General features: G+C 40.0%; 2 protein-coding genes across 2 annotated transcripts; one reads left to right on the top strand and one right to left on the bottom strand.

Annotated features, from left to right (window-relative positions):
• Positions 1–174: 174 nt before the first annotated feature.
• Usp30 (ubiquitin specific protease 30) lies at positions 175–10,298 on the bottom strand. Its single transcript, XM_073093584.1, has 9 exons — positions 9,823–10,298; positions 9,196–9,368; positions 8,179–8,356; positions 6,948–7,126; positions 6,597–6,684; positions 6,330–6,466; positions 5,945–6,076; positions 4,885–5,063; positions 175–4,276 (listed from the first exon to the last, which is right to left on the bottom strand). The coding sequence occupies exons 1-9, from the start codon at positions 10,091–10,093 to the stop codon at positions 4,150–4,152; spliced, it is 1,464 nt and encodes a 487-aa protein (XP_072949685.1). The 5' UTR covers positions 10,094–10,298; the 3' UTR covers positions 175–4,149.
• Positions 10,299–10,567: 269 nt separating this feature from the next.
• Wdr24 (WD repeat domain 24) lies at positions 10,568–20,971 on the top strand. Its single transcript, XM_073093572.1, has 17 exons — positions 10,568–10,950; positions 11,168–11,284; positions 11,401–11,516; positions 11,634–11,740; positions 12,149–12,368; positions 13,341–13,429; positions 13,700–13,859; positions 14,352–14,587; positions 15,338–15,557; positions 16,165–16,343; positions 16,750–16,883; positions 17,674–17,823; positions 18,210–18,358; positions 18,679–18,899; positions 19,005–19,107; positions 19,250–19,411; positions 19,958–20,971. The coding sequence occupies exons 1-17, from the start codon at positions 10,851–10,853 to the stop codon at positions 20,084–20,086; spliced, it is 2,592 nt and encodes an 863-aa protein (XP_072949673.1). The 5' UTR covers positions 10,568–10,850; the 3' UTR covers positions 20,087–20,971.
• Positions 20,972–21,134: the final 163 nt, after the last annotated feature.

Here is a 21,134-nt window from a genome sequence, read left to right as displayed (position 1 = left end):
AACTCAACCATTTATTTATGAAATTTTCATCCTACTAAAAATAACGCCATTTAAGGGTTTTGGATTATTACACTTGAAAAACAGAGACATGTCACAGCCGCGCACTGTTACATCCATTTAATTCATCATAATAATGTTTAATATTATAAAAGAAAAGAAGAAAGAAAAATCCCATTTTACTTAATAATACAATTTATTATAAACATTTATTAATAGCTCAAACAATCCATCCTATCTACATTGCCACATGTGTTCCTCTGGAAGTACAGTCATCACCAACAACAATAAAAGCAATAGGAACAAAATTACATGAAAATAATGGTGCCAGAGTGTAGAGGAGACATACAATTAATATAGGTACTTTAGAAAATATTCACAAAAAACACTTGTGCTACAGCAAATTGACGCTAATTTCAGCAAAATATAAATAACATCAAGAAGACAATTAAAGAACTGTGACCCTACTTGAATCTACATAATTTATTTACTCTTCTACATACAGTCAGTTATATGACACACTGCACTGGATTCTACAGTTTTGTAACGATTATTATAAGATAATTGTAATGATTATGTTACTACACTACTATACCAATAAAATATTTCTATAAGAAGCATCCCTATCACATTTAACATAAATTTTATATTCAAATTGATTAAAAGCCCTTTGGGGATTTTATATAACATTATGAAATTGTATAAAGCTCAATTGTGCAATATTTACTTTAAATCAACACACTAAGACACCCAAAACTTAGGCTTACAAAATTAACATTACAAATTATTAAATAGCTGCTAAAAATTGAATATTTTAATAGTACACAATAGTTAAATGCTTCAAGTTTTAAAAATGTAAGCTTCACTTCAAACTGTAAAGTTATATGTAAACAAGCTTATACCCAGGTACATCAGAATATCATGTTTTGAGAAAGTTCATATTGTAAAATAATCACTTCTTCGTACCCGTAAATTAAATGATTCATGAGTTAAATTCATAAAAATGAATATTCGTCACTGGTGCCTTTCTATTCAGTCTTCCTCCTAGTCATAACAGTTATGAAGAAAAATCTTATCACCATTATGTAAAACCCTTGGGTGCCCCCAGAGGTAGTATTTTAATGAAGAATTATGTTCTCTAACATACATAAGTACAAAAGGACGAAATTAGATTACAATGATGATGGTATATAACAATAGACCTGTTTGTTAAAGACTAATTGTTAATAATTATTCATTGAGACCTTAGAATCAATGGATGCTCCTATTGATTCTTACATTTTGTGCAAATTAAACATCTATACAATGATAGAGTGTACATCATAAAATCTTTATAATAGACTTCAACTCATACAGTCACTTAGTGTCAATTTTATCAGCGCCATGCATAAAATACGGGGTTTAATGTAATGGTAAGACTTCACATTGCGTATATTTGTCACTTTACCAATTTTCTTTGATTACATTTTATGATCAAAGATGGTACATAAAACATGTATTCCACACCACACTAAGTGAAGCCCCACAATCGTAAATATATAATTGTTAAAATTAAACATTTTAATACAATTATGGGCGGCGCGGTATCTAGGCGTTTATCATATACGTTTGTCCTCATTCGACACAAGTGTTGAAACAATGGCGATTGCCTAATTTTATAGTATATAATAATTACTACAATAAATACTAGTCATAGCTACAGTAAATAATTGAGAAGAATTTTACAAATCATGTTGAAATTCTAAAAAATATAGTTTTCTAAATTCAGAAAAAGTCATTCATATAAAGAAAAATGTTAGTGTGACATAGCAAGGCTAAGCAGAAGACATTTAAAGGTGTATAATCTTTGAATGTATATGGCCACAGTATAACTGCTTATTGAGCATTGTTTCTCAACCTATTTGACCATACCAAATGTCTATGTCGCAATGTTAATAAGAAAGTCTAAAGGCAAATAATATGGCACACATTTCATTTCATTTTATTTGTATCATGATTTAGAGACCAAGCTCTCCATATGAATTACGACGCCCACGCGCAGTCATCTCAGCATAATATGTTTTATTGTAATAAAATGACTGCCTGTGCATTATAGAAATAATGGACATAACATCACGACTAAACCGCGCTTGGAGGAAAATGCTACAACACGGTATTAAAAATAATTTATAATGCTAATGTTTCTTACTACAGTACATTTTAAATGTACCTAATACGAGAGCGCACAGATATGTAGCTTTACCATAAATGCACTAAGAAATATAAGTTACTGGTACATCAACTTCGAAAACTAGTGGAGATTAAGAGTCGGATGATTTTATAGATTTTTACAAGTATAAAATACACATAATTTTAATCTACGAATTAAATCTCATTCAGATAGTTTCAACAACTATCTAGCACCGATGATTTTTTTTCAGAAGCGTTTTTCGTAAAATTAATGAATCCATTATTACAGGCTTAGAGGCCTTACATAATTCTTCATACATCCTTAATTGCTTCATTATCACAGGGTTTCATTGAATACGAAATAGAAATGGTTTTGCCTCTGAAACCCTACCACATATATTTATACTTAACCTGTTTGCGTACCTAATGCGTGATACCTTGCACCACACTATTAAAATTTAACTTTGAGACAATGTTTATAATTAATAAATTAAAACGCATGTTTAACGTAACCCGCTTAGCTTTATAGTGAGCACATCTTCTAATACTGAAAAATTTCAAGTGTGTCTAAAACAATTTATGATTAAAATTTAAATAACTTGTCTTACAAGTTTAATATTATGAAGCAATTTTTTATTACAGTGGTATGAATGCACCTTTTAGCTTTTTTTTTTTAATCTTTGAAGTTTCTGACACGTTTCTAAACTTCAGGGATTATTTCATCGCAAAAAGATTTAATAAACGTAAAATGCGCGTATCAGATGAACCATTATGCCACCAACATTGCGGTTATTCATTAAGAAAATTTCGTACTTGCCCTAAAAACGAAGAAACTGGAAGCAGGAAGGCCATTTCACCATCGTGAAACTTCACATGACGATGGTATAAAATGGGCAATTATTATATTTTATACGGATTTAAAACCATAAAGCACTGTATTCAATTGTTACTTTACCGAAAGACCTGAAAACTCGACTTATTCTATTTTTGGCTAAATTTACTATTCTATCTATCAATATTATGCAATTGCCATGAGCTCAAGGGTCGGCGGTAGTGCTCCGACAGAGAGAGGCTTTACGTGCCAACAACTAAACATGTATTTTGTGATGTACATACTCAATAATATATTATTTTAGGTGGGTGATGTCACTGAAATTAAAATTCGCAATATATAGTATTTTTATATATGAGGTTCATTTTAATTTCGTAAACCACAGCTTTCTAGGTTTGAAATTTTCAAGACATACCTACCATAAAGTAGAAACTTTCATTTCAGTCAGATTATTTATAATTTCTTATTAGATCTTTATCTGAAAAGTGAAAAATTTGGGACAAATATTAGATAAAATGACAAAGTTTAATATTGATTATTAATAAAAAAAATTGCATACCTACATACTTACAGCCAATTTTCGTTTCATATCTACACCACATTATTACAATATTTTTTCATATTTCATTCCTCCTTATAGGAGTTTTATTCCCCGCTTATAACATGGTTAAGCAGTTTAAGCACTGCTGTGTTCTAAATTGAAATCTGGTAAATGTAACACTTACACGAAGCATTTCAACGTAGTACTTGGGCTGTAGCTGACGTCAAGTAGTGGTGGTATATGCGTGCTTGCCTCTTTTATATATAATAGATAGGTAATTTCTTTCTCTAATGCAATCCATTTCTTAACGGACATAGTATACAAATGTTATATACTGAGTTCATACTATTATGCAGAAAAATGTACAATACGCACGATATTGTAAGACTATAGGTCTTACAATATCGTGCGTATTGTGCGTTATCGAAGTTATTTTGGATTCCATATTAGCTTCGTCGTTAATTGAACGTTGTAAGTTCAACATGTGCGCATTTTTATTACAATCGACTCCTTTTTCATCTTCTATATCGTAACCATGAATACACACGTATCCAATGGTACATGTTCAGTAATACAAGGTTCGAGACACATTGTGTGTGGTGTGAGCGGCTCAGAAGTGCGTGGTGAGCGGCGGCGCGGGCTCGGCGCAGCGCTCGTAGAACAGCATGTAGGCGGCGCAGCGCAGCACCTCCGCCAGCGACACCTCGTGCACCAGCGTGTCCGACGTGTACCACCACCTGCAGAATACAAATATTAAAAGATATGATCTATTATCTAGGATTAGAAAACGTGTATACAAACTTCCTCATAGAATGTGGCAGTGGCCTGCCATGGACATTTGTACCTACTTTCATGTAGGATTGATGTCAGTAAATTTTAATAATATTAGAGATCGGCGACAGATGCATTGAGACAGTTCCTAAATCTGTGAGCAATAACACTTCATAAACCTGTTACAATGTAGAGATAGGCATCTCTAGTCGAATCACGAAGGCTTCGCTTCTTATCAAAAATTGCATTTATATATATAGTTATGTATATAGTTTATATTATTTATTCATAGAGAATTTTTTTAACATCAACAAACTACTACCGCCTTAGAAAGTGGTTCGTTATGAAGAGGAAGTGGCGAAAGAAACTCGGCATGTGCGCAATTTAAAATCTTTTAAAAGTAAATACTCGTATTGTACAATGTTATGGGATGAATGTATTGTTTTATAGTCTGTTTGTATGGGATGATGTGTTCGCCTAGTGAAAAAATTAAAAATAAATAAATTATAGTTTATATCCGTTAATTCTTATCCTCTGCTTAAAATATTCGTTAAACGTAAAGTAGCGTCATTACCGTTTGCTCTCGAAGCCGTTCCCGCGGCGGTAGGTGGCGAAGTGTCCGGACCTGGGCCCGCCGACGTGCACGACGACGGCGGCGAGGCGGTACAGCGCGCGCTCGTCCGCCGCCGCCGCGTTCAGCGCCGACAGCCCCGCGCGCAGCCGCCCCGCGCTGATCAGCGACGCCAGGTCCGGCTGCAAGGTTGGATAACTTCATATGGACATTCTCGAGAGATGTGCTGCTGGCTTAACAAATATGCAAGTGTAGCGACTTTCCGCTGCTCGTCAAAAGATGGCGCCACGAGTATTCTGAATCACGCTATCGAAGTTTTCTAAATATCCTGCATATATACAAGCTCACAATTGAGACAGTTGGAGCACGGCCGCTCCCCGGGCATGATCACCTAGCCCGGCGGGAGATATCCCTTTGCCAAAGTCGATCACGTTGGAGTCACCAGGAGTCACCGGGAGCGGCCGTGCCCCCGCAGTATCAGTTCCGAGTTTGTATATATGCAAAATGATTAAAAAACTCAGCAGCGCCATCTCTTGACGAATAGCGAGAGGTCGCTACACAAGTAAAGCAACATTTGTAAGTTAAGTATTAAGCTTTCCAAGTCAATGACTTTAGTATATTAAAATTCACCTTTTATATATTATTGTGCATGAAACTCGAAAATAAGTTGATAAAGTAACGTAATTTTTTACAGTGTTGCATTTTTATATAAAAATATTTTAGATTATACTTATTATTCTGAAGTTTTCTCAGAAATAATAATCTTAACCAAGACTAACTTGTATTTGAATAAAAATATTACTTTATCAAAGTAAAAGTTAGATATCCTTCAATTCTTATAAATATTCAGGGTGTCCCCTAAGCACCACGACAAAGTTGAAGGGAATAAATGTTAGGGGTTGACTTCTTATAAAGAAATGTATTGTGCAGATAAGAGGTCAGAAAAGTAAAAACTGCTAAAAACTCATAAAAAATTCCTATTAAATCGTTGATAAAAAAATAAAATTACACCAGCTTCTCCGGAGGGTATCCTTTGTACGTTTATCATGATACAAGGACATACCTGCGGGCGTTGCGCGACGGCGTAGGGCGCGACGGAGAGCGTCTCGGGGAAGGACACGAACTCGCCGCGCTTGCTCAGCGCGCCGCCCGCCCACTCCACGCGCCCCACGTGCAGGCACAGGCACGTCGGCAGCTGCGACACGTACGCCAACAGTTATTGTATGCAAATGGTACTTAGATAGCATCGATCGATATCATCGATAGCACAACTACTAAGTATTTGTTTTTAATCTCCCGTTATCCTGCAATCTGTCTGTCAAGGCATAGCATTAGCTACTAATTAAAATAAAATTATTTAACTAAAAAGTAGAAACTATAATTTGATTAAAAATTAAACTTAAAATTTAAATGAACTACATTCAAATATTTTTGTTACATTCACATACCTTGCCAAAGCTAACGGTCCTAATGTGTTTAGTGTAGCCCTGTTCGGGCGCTCCGGCTCCAGCCTGTGGTTCCGGGCTGCACTTTGTGCAGCGCACGCCCTTTACTAACTCCGGCGCTGTGAACGCTCGCAGTAGACCTATAAGGTACAAGAGAATATTCATTGCCTTATATTGATAATAACATGAAAGATTGTATTTGTAAATATTTCAAAGTTATCTAAATGAAATATAAAATATTTTTATTTCAAAGTATGAATCATTACTTACCAGATAAACTATATGTGCCACTGAGACCCGTGCTAGAGTTAGACATGGAGAGTGAAATACTGTCGAATTTGTCATACCGTATTGGACTCTGTTGAACAAAAATACTCATAAACCTTTATTATCAGTGCAACAATGAAAAAAATATGTAAAGAAATCTATGTTGAAGTGCTGTTATAAGTGTGCTCTACGGTGTCTGAAACTAGGATTACTGTGTGAAAATTAATTTGATCAATGTTCAAGTCAGTTCAGGCCTCATTAGATAAATGTAATGATAAGAATGTCTTTAGTTGTGATTTATCTGCAGATGTTAAAGCTGTTCACATGGATATAAAAAATGTTATCGTCGTGTACCTTAGTGGAGCAGACGGTGCACTGCGTGCGCGAGGCGAGCGAGCCGCGGAAGGGCGGCGCGGGCGGCGCGCGCGGCGGCGCCGGGGCGGGCCAGCGCCGCCCCGCCGCGCCCAGGTGGCAGAACGAGCGCGACACGCCGCGCGGCAGCCGCGACAGCCGCGCCGGCTCCGGCGCCGGCTCTGGACACACACACACACACACATATTACTATTTACTCATGAGAAAAATACGCTTGATTCGCCCTGTTTACATACGATTGTTTATATATAAAATTCTCATGTCACAATACTCGTTACCGTAGTCCTCCGAAACGGCTTTACCGATTTTCACCAAATTTTATATGCATATTCAGTAGGTCTGAGAATCAGCTACTACATATTTTTCATACCCCTAAGTGATAGGGGTTGTTCACCCTTAACATTTTTTTATTTATATGGTAAGACAACGTTTACCAGGTCAGCTAGTAACAATGTAAATGATGTAAATGGACGTGTGGCTTGTTCTGAAGTTTTTGGTAGATATGGTGAGGTGTCACCACAACTATATCTACATTACATATCACATGCACCTTATCTACATGGGGTGAATCAACCGCAGTTTTTCACAGAAATAACATATATGAACAAGAGGCAACAGCTACCAACTATCTTTATCTTATTGACTTTTGTTTCAAATGAAGTTTTGTTATCCTACTTTGAGATTTATAAAGAATTATGAGATCATTGATTGATAAGGCAAAATACATCACATTACTTTCATTACTTGTGCTATTTTACTTACTACTACTATCTACTTATCATCAACAATAGCATACACCAATAGCACATACCCAAAATAACCCAGATATTTGTACACTAATGCATAAGAAATAAGATACACCTGGCTGACCACTATTTATGTCTACTACTGTTACTACAAATGTGTATTACATTCAAGTGATGTTTATTTTGATCTCAGAAACCACAACTGATATTAATACTCTAAACAAAACAAAGTTCAGATTACTCAGTGGGTTACATAATTATTTCTGCCTATTAACAGCAGTGTCAATCGCTGCTGTGTTCTGGTTTGAAGGGTGTGGTAAGGGAGACATACTTTTCTGTAGTGCATCTGTAGTTGATCCTATCTAGGCTTGATTGCATATGTCCATGGGCGGCAGTAATCACTTACCATCAGTTGGACTGCATGGTCTTCTGCTTCTCCTAAATCATATTTATAAAAAAAATGTCACCGGGGTCGACGAGGTCTGGCTCGCCGGGCGGCGCGGCGGAGGCGGGGCGCGGCGGGCGCGGCGCGTCGCCCGTGTCGGGGCGCAGCGCCAGCGGCGCGGCGGGCGGCGACGCGGGCGACGCCAGCGCCGACCACGCGCGCCCGCCGCCCAGACCCAGCGCGTCCGACAGGCAACCCGGCTACAACAGATTACATTATATTTAAAACATATTACACCTTGAATGGCTTTGTGTAGATTGTCTTTCTATGTACAAAATTAAGCCATTAAATATAGTCAAAAATGTAGCAGTGATTAGAATACCCACCTCCAAAGAGAGATGGAATGGAGATTGGTAGAGATCAATCCTCATTGGAACAACATGGATAAGTATACCCAGTTACTCAGTGCAGAAAAACTTGTACCCAATTTTAGATGTAGAAAAAAATTCAAATCAATTCAAAATATGTTATTCAAAGTAGATTCTTTACAGTAGTCTTTTTGAACGTCAATATATCTACCACCACCTACTTCATAAGGTGTTTCTTTATGGGAAAAAATCCTTACTAATATTATAAATCCGAAAGTAATTCTGTCTGTCTGTCTAGTTGTCTCTTCTTCACGCCAAAACACTGAACTGATATTAATGAAAATTTGTACAAAGATAGTCTGAGACCCAAGAACGGACAAATGATAGTTTTTATCCTGCAAATCCCACAGGAAATGGGGATGGCGATCTAAGATCTATTAATCGGAGAATCGATCTTTGGACCAAAAAAATCGATTATTTCGATATTAGTAAGGATTGAATCTTAAAATAAGCATTTATGATCTTTAGCAAAGTTGTTGTCCATGAGCCCACAAAGGTTCCAGAGTTGGTACGACCAATTTTCGCCAGATGGTGCCACTGTTGTTCCAATTAAGGTATGAATTTCGAGTACGAAATCAGTTTTATGTAAGTTAGTATGTCATATTATTTTCTTTTAAACGCGGGCGAAGCTGCGGGCAAAAACTAGTGACAAATAAACTTTTATATCTTACCTTCTTAGACATAGCAGTGGTCTCCTCTTCAATGCAAGACAATAATACATGGAGGAGCTCATGTGCATCCTGCTGGTCTGCCGGCACAACCCAACCAGCTGCCCTCAGGGCTTGGAGTACCCCCAGAGGACAGACTGGGGTTCCACGAGCAGATTCATGTGTCCCATTTACCACTGTTAATAAAAATATTATACAATTACAATTGATTACATTTTTTCCACAATTATTGTATTCAATCTGTTTCACTATATGCTGTCAAGTATTTTACTTCTAATTCTCACCGCATATTCAAAATATGAATTGCTTATCATTTAATTAATTAGGATTTATTAGTTTTGTATGCTAACTTATGTCCAACCATACTTCAGGTATTATAGACTGTGGAATATGGAATAGTTTTAGTGTAGTGGTAATTATTTGACCAACACAATTTGGGGAGAAGAACAAGTAAATGTTTTATTATTGTAGGAATATCCCCTAACATCTTTTTACTCAAATATTGAGGATTTATGACGAATTTCACCTGAGTCAGCAGTAGAACTGAATACACATCTTATTTTACACAGATTAGTAGAGAAATCACTTGACCTATATTATGAATAACCAAAGCAAGCTTTGTAAACATACCTTCAATGACTGTATACAGTGTGGTAATCATACTGTTGTGTCCATCGGATTTGGCATACTTTCGGAGCCATTCTATGAAGGAGGGGCACGCCGCCAGCGCCTGCAGCAGGGTGTTGAGGAAGCACGTGCGGCCCAGGTTCTGCAGCCCGGCGATCTGCCCCCGCCGCTTGCGCACCTTGGGCGCCCCGCCCGGCCCCCACAGCACAAACGCCCCCACTACCACGGCCGCGGTCAGACCAGCGGCCACCAAAATACGATCTCCACCGTCCATTCTTTTTTCTAACAGTACCTGTTACACGTCTCACATACTATTTGAAATATAATATTTTTATATGACCTCCATCGGCTTATTCGTAAACATATCAATACTATGTTTTAAGAAACCAAATTAAAAATTAAATTATAATATTCGTAATATTTGGCGAATAACAATTGTCAATTTGACATTTAATCACTTTAAATATGCCACCAACTGTAGATAATAAATTTTAGGTTACTAATATTATAAGTAATCTGTATATTTTGCTCTTTTGCTTTAGAAATATAACATCCATGGGATCTATTATTTAATATCAATATAAACTCTACACTTAGTGTCCATATTCATATCAAGTTTTACTTTTAGTAATATATATTTTTTAACATTTGACGAAACTAAATGTTAACATACATTTTGACGAAACAGCTGCTAGTCATCACTACTGACATTGACACAGTATATTGACATTTGAAAATGACAACTAACTTCCTAAAAGAAAGAGTGACAGACGATCGACGAACGAAAGAATAATAAAAATATTTATGTCTTGTGAACGTGAACATTGTTTATCCCGTTATCCGTATTAAATCCAAATATTTTATCAATCGCAGTTCTCATACGGCTCGCTTATCTAAATAATTAAGACTATACACTTATTAACATGCAGTGGTTAGCTTATACAAAGTGCGATTATTCTGCAATTATGATATTAACAAAAGAATGTTTTTGATTTGGTTATGAAGATATTCTGAAATATATTGTTACTACAATGATTCCATCAAACACGATTTGCGTGTCTCAAGAAGGGCCCGCCAATGCTTTGGCGTTAAACAAGGACTGTACTCAAGTGGTTATAGCGGGCAGAAATGGTTAGTTACTGTGAATTGTTCCTAAATGGTGGTTCCATAGCCAGATTAATATTCATCTTATCAGTAACAAGAATAATTATCTCTGAAAATATCATCTCCGATAGGCATGTAAATTCAAAACTGGATGTAAATGGAACCTTTAAACATTAATAATATACTGTAAGCTAGCTTACTTTTGAACATCAATTACAATTATGTAAAATTTTATTGTTCACAGTGTTCAAAGTATTTTCGATAGGCGAAAACGAATTTTCAGAAGTATGCAACCTGAGGGTTGGCAAAAATTTGAATCTTAACTTCTCCTCCATTGATGTGGCATGGAGCTCTATTGAAGGTATGTTTTAGTGCTTAATTTCTATAGTGAGAAATTAATTTGTGCTTAAGGTTCTTCTGAAGGTTTATTTTGTAATAACACCTCCTTATACATTGCCTCTAAATTTGGTATTGTAGAGAACACATTAGCCACAGCAGCAACAAATGGAGCAGTGGTGGTGTGGAACCTGGGCCGCTCTGGCCGCTCCAAGCAAGAGCATGTGTTCTCTGACCACAAGAGAACTGTCAATAAGGTATGGCATTTGGTTTTAATAAATTAGTTGGTAATAGTAAGGTTTCAAAAAGTCAAAAAAAGAAATATCTTGTTTTGTGTGGAGAGACAATAAGATAAGGGAAACTGATTATTTCAGGTGAGCTTCCACCTCACAGATCCAGCTCTGTTGATATCTGGCTCCCAGGATGGTATGATGAAATGCTTTGATCTCAGGATGAAGGAGGTTGCCAGAACATTTATCAGGTAAATATTCTTCTGTATTTCATTGTTACAGATATAATTTGGTCTATGCTCTTTAACCAATTTGGCTAATAAGATTTTTATTCAGTTAAATTAAGTTATTAATCCCAATATTACCAGTAGTACACGTGGGTATTCGACTGGGATAATATTGGGATGAAATCAACAAAAACTGCTTATGTAATAGTGTTCAAAATTATTTTTATTATCAAATAGACAATGGTCACAAATATCATATACATGTGGATTCCATATGGTACAACTAAAAAGTGTGTCTATTTTCCATCTACAGCATTTGTTTGTGAAATATAAATATATAAATTTATATATCGCACCTAGCAGAAACGTGTGTATGAGTGAAGTTTTCTTTGGTCATCTATGTGATACACATTGTTTGTGTTATGCACACAGCAACACAGAGTCGATCCGCGACGTGCAGTTCAGTCCGCACGCGGAGCACGCGCACGCGTTCGCGGCCGTGTCGGAGAACGGCACGGTACAGGTGTGGGACGCGCGGCGCCACGAGCGCGCGCTGCACCAGTTCACCGCGCACTCGGGGCCCGTCTTCGCCTGCGACTGGCACCCCGACGTGCCCTGGCTCGCCACCGCCTCCAGGGATAAGACTATCAAGGTATACTCCGCATAAAACTGCTAGTCCGCTCTGAATATAGAAATGAATCGCGTCGCCATAGCAAATTGTATGACTACACCTGCTCGCAACAACTTCAGAGCAGACTAGCAGGTTGGCGCCGATTATACTATCACAGCTCACACGGAGCTTACATGGAGAAGTGGTGACCAGGATCAATTTCCAAGATTTTATTTTAATAACGAATTAATCCATATTCTACTTGGCTTGCTTTATATCTTGGTACAGGTTCACGCAACAGAGAGCAAGACAGTAATGGTATAGAATGTGGTATATCATCAATGGTATACCATTGCATAGGTCATAGTTCTAAAGTAGATTTAAAATTAGTCAGTGTAGTCATTCTGGAACAGGAATTATTTACTAACAGCATAATGGATGAATTAATACTTGAAATTAATTACATTAAATTACAACAACAACTATAATTTTAATACTAATCAATAGGAGTGTGTATAACATAATGTATCGTTCGGTCAGCAGACGGCGCGCGTGCGGCTAAGTAGGTTAGCAGAGATAACTCCGTCTGGCTGCAGCTATTTGTTGATTTGTTCGTGCTAATAAATAATAATAGGCGACGGTTATCACGCCACTATTGATATCGGTCAGAACACGCCTAGAGTTGCATTCATATACATAATTTGATGCATATGATGCGTATCATAAAAATCGTAAATAGATATAAGGACCTACGTGCCTAGGTTTAAGCAGTATCATTATACATCTGCGGCACAATTATAAATTGACGCTTAACCTTATGTTACTACTCAAGTGCTCGATAAGGCAAAGGCAACATGTAAATTACTTATAGACACTACTGTTGCTTCCTGTCGTATTAATTGCGACTAGATTCCAATTCTGTTAACATATCGATATTTATTGTATTTTATTATCCCAAGTAAACAGTTTTAGTTGCATTATAATATGGTTTTATAGAATTGAAATAATTTGCAGGTATGGGACATCCACGCAAAACCCAATTTGGAGTACACTATATACACGATTGCGTCTGTCGGTCACGTCAAATGGAGACCTCAGAAGAGGTAATAAAAACAACTCATTGTTTATGTGTCAACAGTCTCTCTTTTTGTATTTGATCGTATTGAGATTTAAACCGAATATGTTACTTTCTTTATCTTTTGTATTGTTAGGCACATAAGGATACTTTCTGAAAAAAAATATTTTAGAATGGACTTTAGAAATTACTGGTTTTACTCACTTTAAAGCATATCGTAAGGAATGAATACGAATGCATGCGATAGCAATAGTAAACGTGACAGTAGTGTGATGCTGACGCGTGTGTTGTGTGTCAGGTACCAGGTGGCGTCGTGCGCGCTGGTGCTGGACTGCGCGGTGCACGTGTGGGACGTGCGGCGGCCGCACGTGCCGCTCGCCACCTTCGCCGAGCACCGCGACGTCACCACCGCCATCGCCTGGCAGGCCTCACCCAACGCCTTCCTCTCCACCAGCCGGGTACGTTGCATATATACACATGAACACACACGTTTACACATAAACACATAATTCGTACAAACTACACATGCAAACATATTTATAATCGTCTTTACGCATGAAAATGGATTTTCATATTATAGTATAGTGTTTCAAAAAAAAGAACGCCATGTGTGTACACTTAATAAAAAAAACAAATGAACGACAGAACTATTATGTAAAGATATGAAAAAATAAATAAAAAACATTAAATCAAATAATATTGTCTAATGCAACGATATGTCACATTTAATAAAATTTTGTAATTAAGGTATGTAACATATGTATAAATGGTTGATTAAGATTTTTGTTAATTATGACCGACTTATAAACTTTGGTTATAATTTTTTTTTTCATTTTCTCCATATAAAATTCAATTTTTATAAAGTATTTTAATAATAGTAGTTTCAATTCGGTCATATTTGAGGCCTAAACTCCGTCAGTTGGTATATAAACGTGTGTGTATGCGTGCAGGACTGTTCGCTGTACCGTCACCGGTTCAGCGAGGCGGCGCACCCGGTGCTGTGGGCCAACCCGCAGGGCGTGTGCGTGTCGGCGCGCGGGCAGCTGGCGCACGCCGTGCCCGACTGCCCGCTGCCCGCGCTGCTGGCCGCCGCGCCGCCCGCCCAGCCGCCGCACCCCGCACACCCGCCGCCCGCCCAACACCACGCGCACAACGCGCCGCTAGAGAGACACGTGCCCGGGCTCGGGTAAGCACCGAATTGCCCTAATCAGACCGATTCTCTTTTTTGTGTGGATTACTTCCATGAGCTATGCAGTTTCTCCAATGAATATTTCTATTATTAACCTAATAATAACAGAAAACTTATCAGTGTTATCAAGCTATAGGGATGTTGTTAATTTGTAAGATAATAAATTCGATCTGATGCTTTTAATGTTCATGGTTTCACACTAACATTTTCTGTGTCCCTCTGTGAACATATACTAAAATGCAGGTGGCAGGACCCTTTGTGGTTCGACTCCAGCGGGACACCTATTTCTGCTTCATAACAGCAGTGTTGGGCACAGCTGTTATGAAGCAGAAGGGTGTGATAAGGAAGACATACCTTTCCGGGGCGTTCCAACTTAGTCCTTAGTGGCACATCTGTGGCCGACCTCAGGTAGGAATATCTAATCCTATCTAGGGTTAATTACAGATGTCCATGGGTTTTATTAACTTACCATCAGGTGGACTGCATGCTCGACTGCTACTCCTATATTATGAAAAAAAACACATACTGAAATGGATACATAAACACCCAGACTTAGAATATAAATCTAAATTTATTATTTAGACATCTGTCTAGCTGCAGCAAATCGGTATGGCAATCGCTTCACCATGCAGATCATTATTAATTTTCTGTGAAACTACTGTAATAGTCTCTGTACACTGTGACATTGTTCCATATGAATGTCTGGCACAGTGTGAGCAGTGTATAGTGTGATGTCGTTGTGGTCAGTCGCAAGCAGCCGACGGCGGGGTCGCTGAGCGCGGCGGCGCAGGCGGCGCTGGAGGGCGCGTTCTCGTGCAGCGCGGCGTCCACGCTGGCGCGCCACTACCCGCTGCAGCGCGAGCCGCCCGCCGTCGCCTGCGCCAGACACTACCGCATGCGCGGGGACCCGCCGCACCTGCTCGCCGAGCACAACGCCAAGGTCGCCGCCAAGTACGATCGACACATGGTGAGTAGAATCCGCACCAAACTGCTAGTCAGTTCCGAATATAGAAACGACTCGTTTCTATATTTGCTATTATAAATTGTAGATATCAGCAGGACGAAGACAGCGCGGGACCTCTCCGGCATTCATCCGCTGTGCGCTCTCGCCTGCTGCGTCTCGGTGCCCTTACGTTACGGAGTCTATGCTAACTAAACCTGCGCGCAACAACTTCAGAGCGGACCAGAAGTTTGCGGCGGACTTTACCAGCTTGTTCGCACCTTTCACTTTCTTTCGAATTAATTTTCAATGTAATGGGTAATCTTTGTTGTTCCTGGAAACTGTCTATTCTATCTAGGTATATTTTTGAGACCGTACTGAAAGAATGACTGGAGTAATCCTCTTGCATATTTTTATCATTTTCCAAAACTTTGATTACTTACAATCTAGAATCAAGCTAAAATATCTTTAAGATATAATATATCTTCTTTAAGAGCAGACTATTTTGAATAAAGTATTTTACCCCCATTTCTACTAAGAATTTTGTGAAGTGTCAATTGTTTCATTATTTTCAAGGAAAAGTAATACGGGTTCGAAGGAACGGGTATAATACTCGGCCGTGTGTCGTCGACAGGTGGCGCACGTGTGGAACGTGGTGCGTCTGGCGTACAGCACGGTGGGCGGCGCGGCGGCGGGCGGCGCCCAGCCCGCGCGCGCCCCGCCGCCGCCCGCCCCGCCGCCGCGCGCCGACCGCCCGGACCGCCCCGACCGCGCCGACAGACAGGACCCGCTGCCCGCCGCGCCGCTATACAAGTACATACACACATATACGTATGCACATGCGCACATATACACAACCACACGCACCATACATATACACATATAGATTCTTATCTTAACGAGCACCATGCGACGACGTTGCTAATCTTTCCTAGGTGAGATATCTCATTTATATATTTTGTTTGGATCCGGTTGCTGGCGACGTGGTCATGGCGTCCTAATAATATAAAGGCCACACACGAACGTGTACAACAAGTACCCATACATCAACCATATGACGAATCACATGCGGAACCACATATTTAATCCATTTAGTCAATAAATACAGTCTTATAGTATCCTTACTATTTTTAAATTCACTTCAAGTATCTCTTTAACTTTGTTTATTTTTAAGTTACGTTTGTATGAAAACCATAGTTATTTTAATATTGTTGGTCAGCGCGGTGGAGGAGGAGCCCCTGGAGGAGGTGGAGGAGTGGGCGGAGAGCCGCGTGCACAAGAACAGCGGCGTGCTGGGGCTGCCCACGCACAGCATCTACATCCCGCCCGCTAAGTTCGCCAAGCGGGACGACGGTACGCATCATTATTATATTTACTGTTTACATTCTAGCTTGTTGTCTCAGACACCTTTATTTTATTACATATCGTTATAATTTTTAATAGATAAAAGTGAGGAATTAGTTTAAAATGAAGGTTGACATTACTAGATTTTATTAGACGAAGTAATAGGCATGATGACAGTATTAAAAATCTAAGAATAAATGATTTATATAAAAATAATATATTGCAAGGATTCTCAAAATGACCCAGTTAAAAAAAAACTTTAAGAATTATTATATTTTCAATAAAATGAAAGTATAAAATATAGTAGTCGGTTATCCTTGTCTAAAACGCTAATCGGGGCGCGAATGACGTCATTTCGGTATATCACTGAATTGCTTGAACTTTTGTATGGGATGAAATATGCTATTATTTTCGTTAATACTGAATTTATTGCAGAAATAATACGATTTTTGGAATCAGTAGACATGTACGTACCTTTTAGAAGGGGTTTTCAAAATTTGTCATCATGCCAATTGTTTAAAATGAATTGGCGTATTGAAATTGAAATGTATGCTACAGATGAAAAACATCTATTGGTTCCGTTATCTTAGATAACATATTTCTGAACTGCAACAGATGTCACTTATGTCAACTGAACACGCCGCAACATATATTTATAATCATTAGGGCATAGTTTAAAGTTCTCTGTGTACAAGTAAATAAGATTGACTCATGCGTAGCATCTCTGATACTATACGTTATGCTAATTTGTGGATAGTTAGTAGCGAATATTCGTAACAGAAATGATGATCGTGTACAGACAGTCTGGGCTGGGTGTCTGCGGCGTCGGCGCACTACGTGGACGTGGAGGCGGCGGACTGGACGCTGCCCGAGGAGGCCTTCCCGCTGCCCGCGCCGCACGCGCCCGCGCACGCGCCCGCGCACGACGAGCACGAGCACGACCCCAATGGTACGTCATAAACCTTTATTTTACGTTTTGTAGGAATATAGAGTCCGCGTCTAACGTCGTATAACTTCGAGTCCGGTCTGAATATATAAACGAGTCGCGTCGCAATAGCAAATAGTAAATAATAGCGAGACGAAGACAGCTCGGGACTAGCCCGGCACCCTCCGCGGCCCGCTCTCGCCCACGGTACATAGCTGCGTTAATGTGCCCTTACGTTATGGAGTATATGCTAACTAAACTTGCGCGCAACTACTTCAGAGCGGACTAAAAGTTTGGCGCGGATTATAATATAAAGGGTATGGATGCAAGTTAAGTTAAGTTAGTCAAACCAACGTACAAATAAAAATTTACCCTGTATAGGCGGTTCTCATATGGTAATAATTGTTTAGCATCGGAGAGCGGTGCGGGCAGCGGCAGCGGCGGCGGCGGCGGCGGCGCGGGCAGCGGCGGCGCCTCGCCCGGCGGCTCCAGCGGCTCCGCCAGCTCCGGCTCAGCGCCCGCCACCGACGACGTGCGCGCTCGCCCAAACGGCTCACAGGTTCTCGTATTCACTACTATTGCACTATTAGTTAAATATGTTGCCCCTTTTTTGTGTGGATCTTTAAAAAATTGAGGATTTTTTGTATAAATTAATACATAATTTTATGATAAATCAATTTTAATATAAAAAGTTATGAGCACATTTTAATCATTAATGAACACATTTCAAGTATAAATATTCCCAGCAAGAAATAGTGTTTATTTGTGCATTGTATATCAAATATTCATATGTACAATGTTGCTTCTTGTATATCGCGTGTATCACAAAATGCTATGCAAGTATATTAATAAAATAAATACAAATTGTTGCATGTGAAGACGGAGGAGGGCGACACGTCGTCGGGCCACGAGGCGGGCGGGCTGACGAGCGGCGCGGGCGGCGGGGCGGCGGGCGGGCTGGCGGTGCGCGGCGCGGCGGGCGCGGCGGCGCGCGGCCGCATGGCGCTGGCGCCGCTGCTGGCCAGCGCGCTGCGCCAGCACGCCGACCTCGGCGACACGCAGACCGCCGCCGTCGTCTGCCTCGTGCTGCAGGACCACAGGTCGCGCGCACACACCTTGTTTATTGCCAATGCTTGATATATAAACACCTATTAACTCTTCTTATAATTAGATGGAGCGTCTTTAACTTACGTTTTCTTTTACAGGAGTGACTTATTCCAATATATTGACGAAAGTCTTCAAGAGCAATGGTTGCTGGGATATATCGAACTTTTACAGAGGCACAAATTGTACAATGTTGCTACCGAGGTAAGTACGCCATATACATATCTTACTCGTGAATCAACTATTTAGTTTACTTGTGAACATAAGCACACAGTATTTTGATTGACGTTTTATAGTAATTCAAGAATGCTAAGCTATATGGTATGTGGTATGGCGTGTGGCGCAGGTGGTGCAGTGCGCGTGGCTGAGCAGCGTGTGGGCGCTGTCGCAGCAGTCGAGCTCCGTGACGGCGTGCTGCGCGCGCTGCGGCCGCCGCACCCGCCCGCGCGCCGCCTGCGAGCGCTGCGCCCCGCGCCACGCGCCCGACCTCTGCGCTGTCTGCCACCAGGTACCGCCCCCCCGCCCCGCCCGCGCGCCGCCTGCGAGCGCTGCGCCCCGCGCCACGCGCCCGACCTCTGCGCTGTCTGCCACCAGGTACCGCCCCCCCGCCCCGCCCGCGCGCCGCCTGCGAGCGCTGCGCCCCGCGCCACGCGCCCGACCTCTGCGCTGTCTGCCACCAGGTACCGCCCCCCCGCCCCGCCCGCGCGCCGCCTGCGAGCGCTGCGCCCCGCGCCACGCGCCCGACCTCTGCGCCGTCTGCCACCAGGTACCGCACCAGGCACCCCGCGAAAACGGGCGGCGGACGGATGCCGGGGGGTCCCGCGCTATCTTCGTCCCGCTTATATCTACAATTTGCTGTTTACGACGCGACTCTCATCTGTATTCAGAGTGGATTCAAAGTTTGGCGCGGACTTTACCTTTGTAGCTGTTCCTGCGGCAACGCCAAACTTAACAAACTATGGGTGCAGATGGTAGGATTTTCATCGGCCCTCGCCACTTAACCTAAAGTTACAGCCACGATGAATGTAGAAGAATAACGAGGTGATGTTTGCAGGTGGTTCGCGGTCTGTACGCGTGGTGCCAGGGCTGCTCGCACGGCGGGCACCTGCACCACATGAAGCGCTGGATGGAGGCGCACCAGCTGTGCCCGGCCGGCTGCGGCCACCACTGCCAGCTCGCCTGACCGCGCACACATACCTGCGTGGAAACTGACTACATTGCTAAGGACAACTGTTTTACAATTTTCTGTTTCAAGTGTGCAACTTAAGAGCCTTGCGACATTAATAATATGGTTAATGGATAATTATAGTTTTATAGGCAAATCAAAAAGAACTGTCTGTGGTCTTAAAAAATTGCCGAGAAGTCAAAATATCGTGACACAATAAGTAGTAAAGTGATAAATGACTCGTACACTTCTCATTCTTCTCTCAATAATACAAAAGTGCATTCTAGTTAATGTCAGTTTATTTTTCAATATTTATATCTACATCTCGGAAAATGGTGCTCAGCAACCGTAAGAAAATGTTCCCCATATATAATTTCATTGTAATATTTAATTTAATGAATGAATTTACTGTGTATATTCTACTCCTAATATATCATGCTTACGCATGGGTATCTTTCATTATTATCTATATTTTATAGAAATGCATCATAAATTGGTAAAATTTTTGTTCACGCATCACGCAAAAATGATCAAAATAACTCTATATACTAAAAATTACAGCGGCGGTAATATATACATAAATAAAAATGGTTGTTTATTTATTTAAACTTAAGCAAATATTTTATAACTGTTTTATAGACTGAATCCTTTGTATAAATGAAGGGCGACAGATCCAATTATTAACACTTTACCCATTTTAACGGTACTTTACCAAAAAAGTGAAAAAAACTAAGAAACATTTAACATCGTTGTAAAATGTCAATAGTTGGGTCTGTCATCCGTTTTTGGAAAAATAAAATAAAAAACTGATATTTTTGTATAATATGTACATTGTTTTATTGAATAACTTTTATTCGATTTATGCATTAACGTAAAGATGAAATATACATAATCTTAAGTAAATATGGTCTTAAATTAATTTAATAGTTTGGATCCGTTCTGAATAAACTTATAGCTACAAACTTAACAATACAAAACATGTTTGACCTGATAATAAAGTCTTTTAGCAGTAATTTACATATTGTAATTAATACGAAAAATGGCTTCACGTAAAATTATTATAAAC

Source organism: Epargyreus clarus, unplaced genomic scaffold, assembly GCF_041222505.1.
Source record: "Epargyreus clarus isolate Ecla_fem2 unplaced genomic scaffold, WU_Ecla_fem_2.2 ptg000004l, whole genome shotgun sequence".
In the NCBI taxonomy this organism is placed as follows: domain Eukaryota; kingdom Metazoa; phylum Arthropoda; class Insecta; order Lepidoptera; family Hesperiidae; genus Epargyreus; species Epargyreus clarus.
Note: the sequence above shows the minus strand (reverse complement) of the source record. Positions and strands in the feature narration are given on the sequence as shown.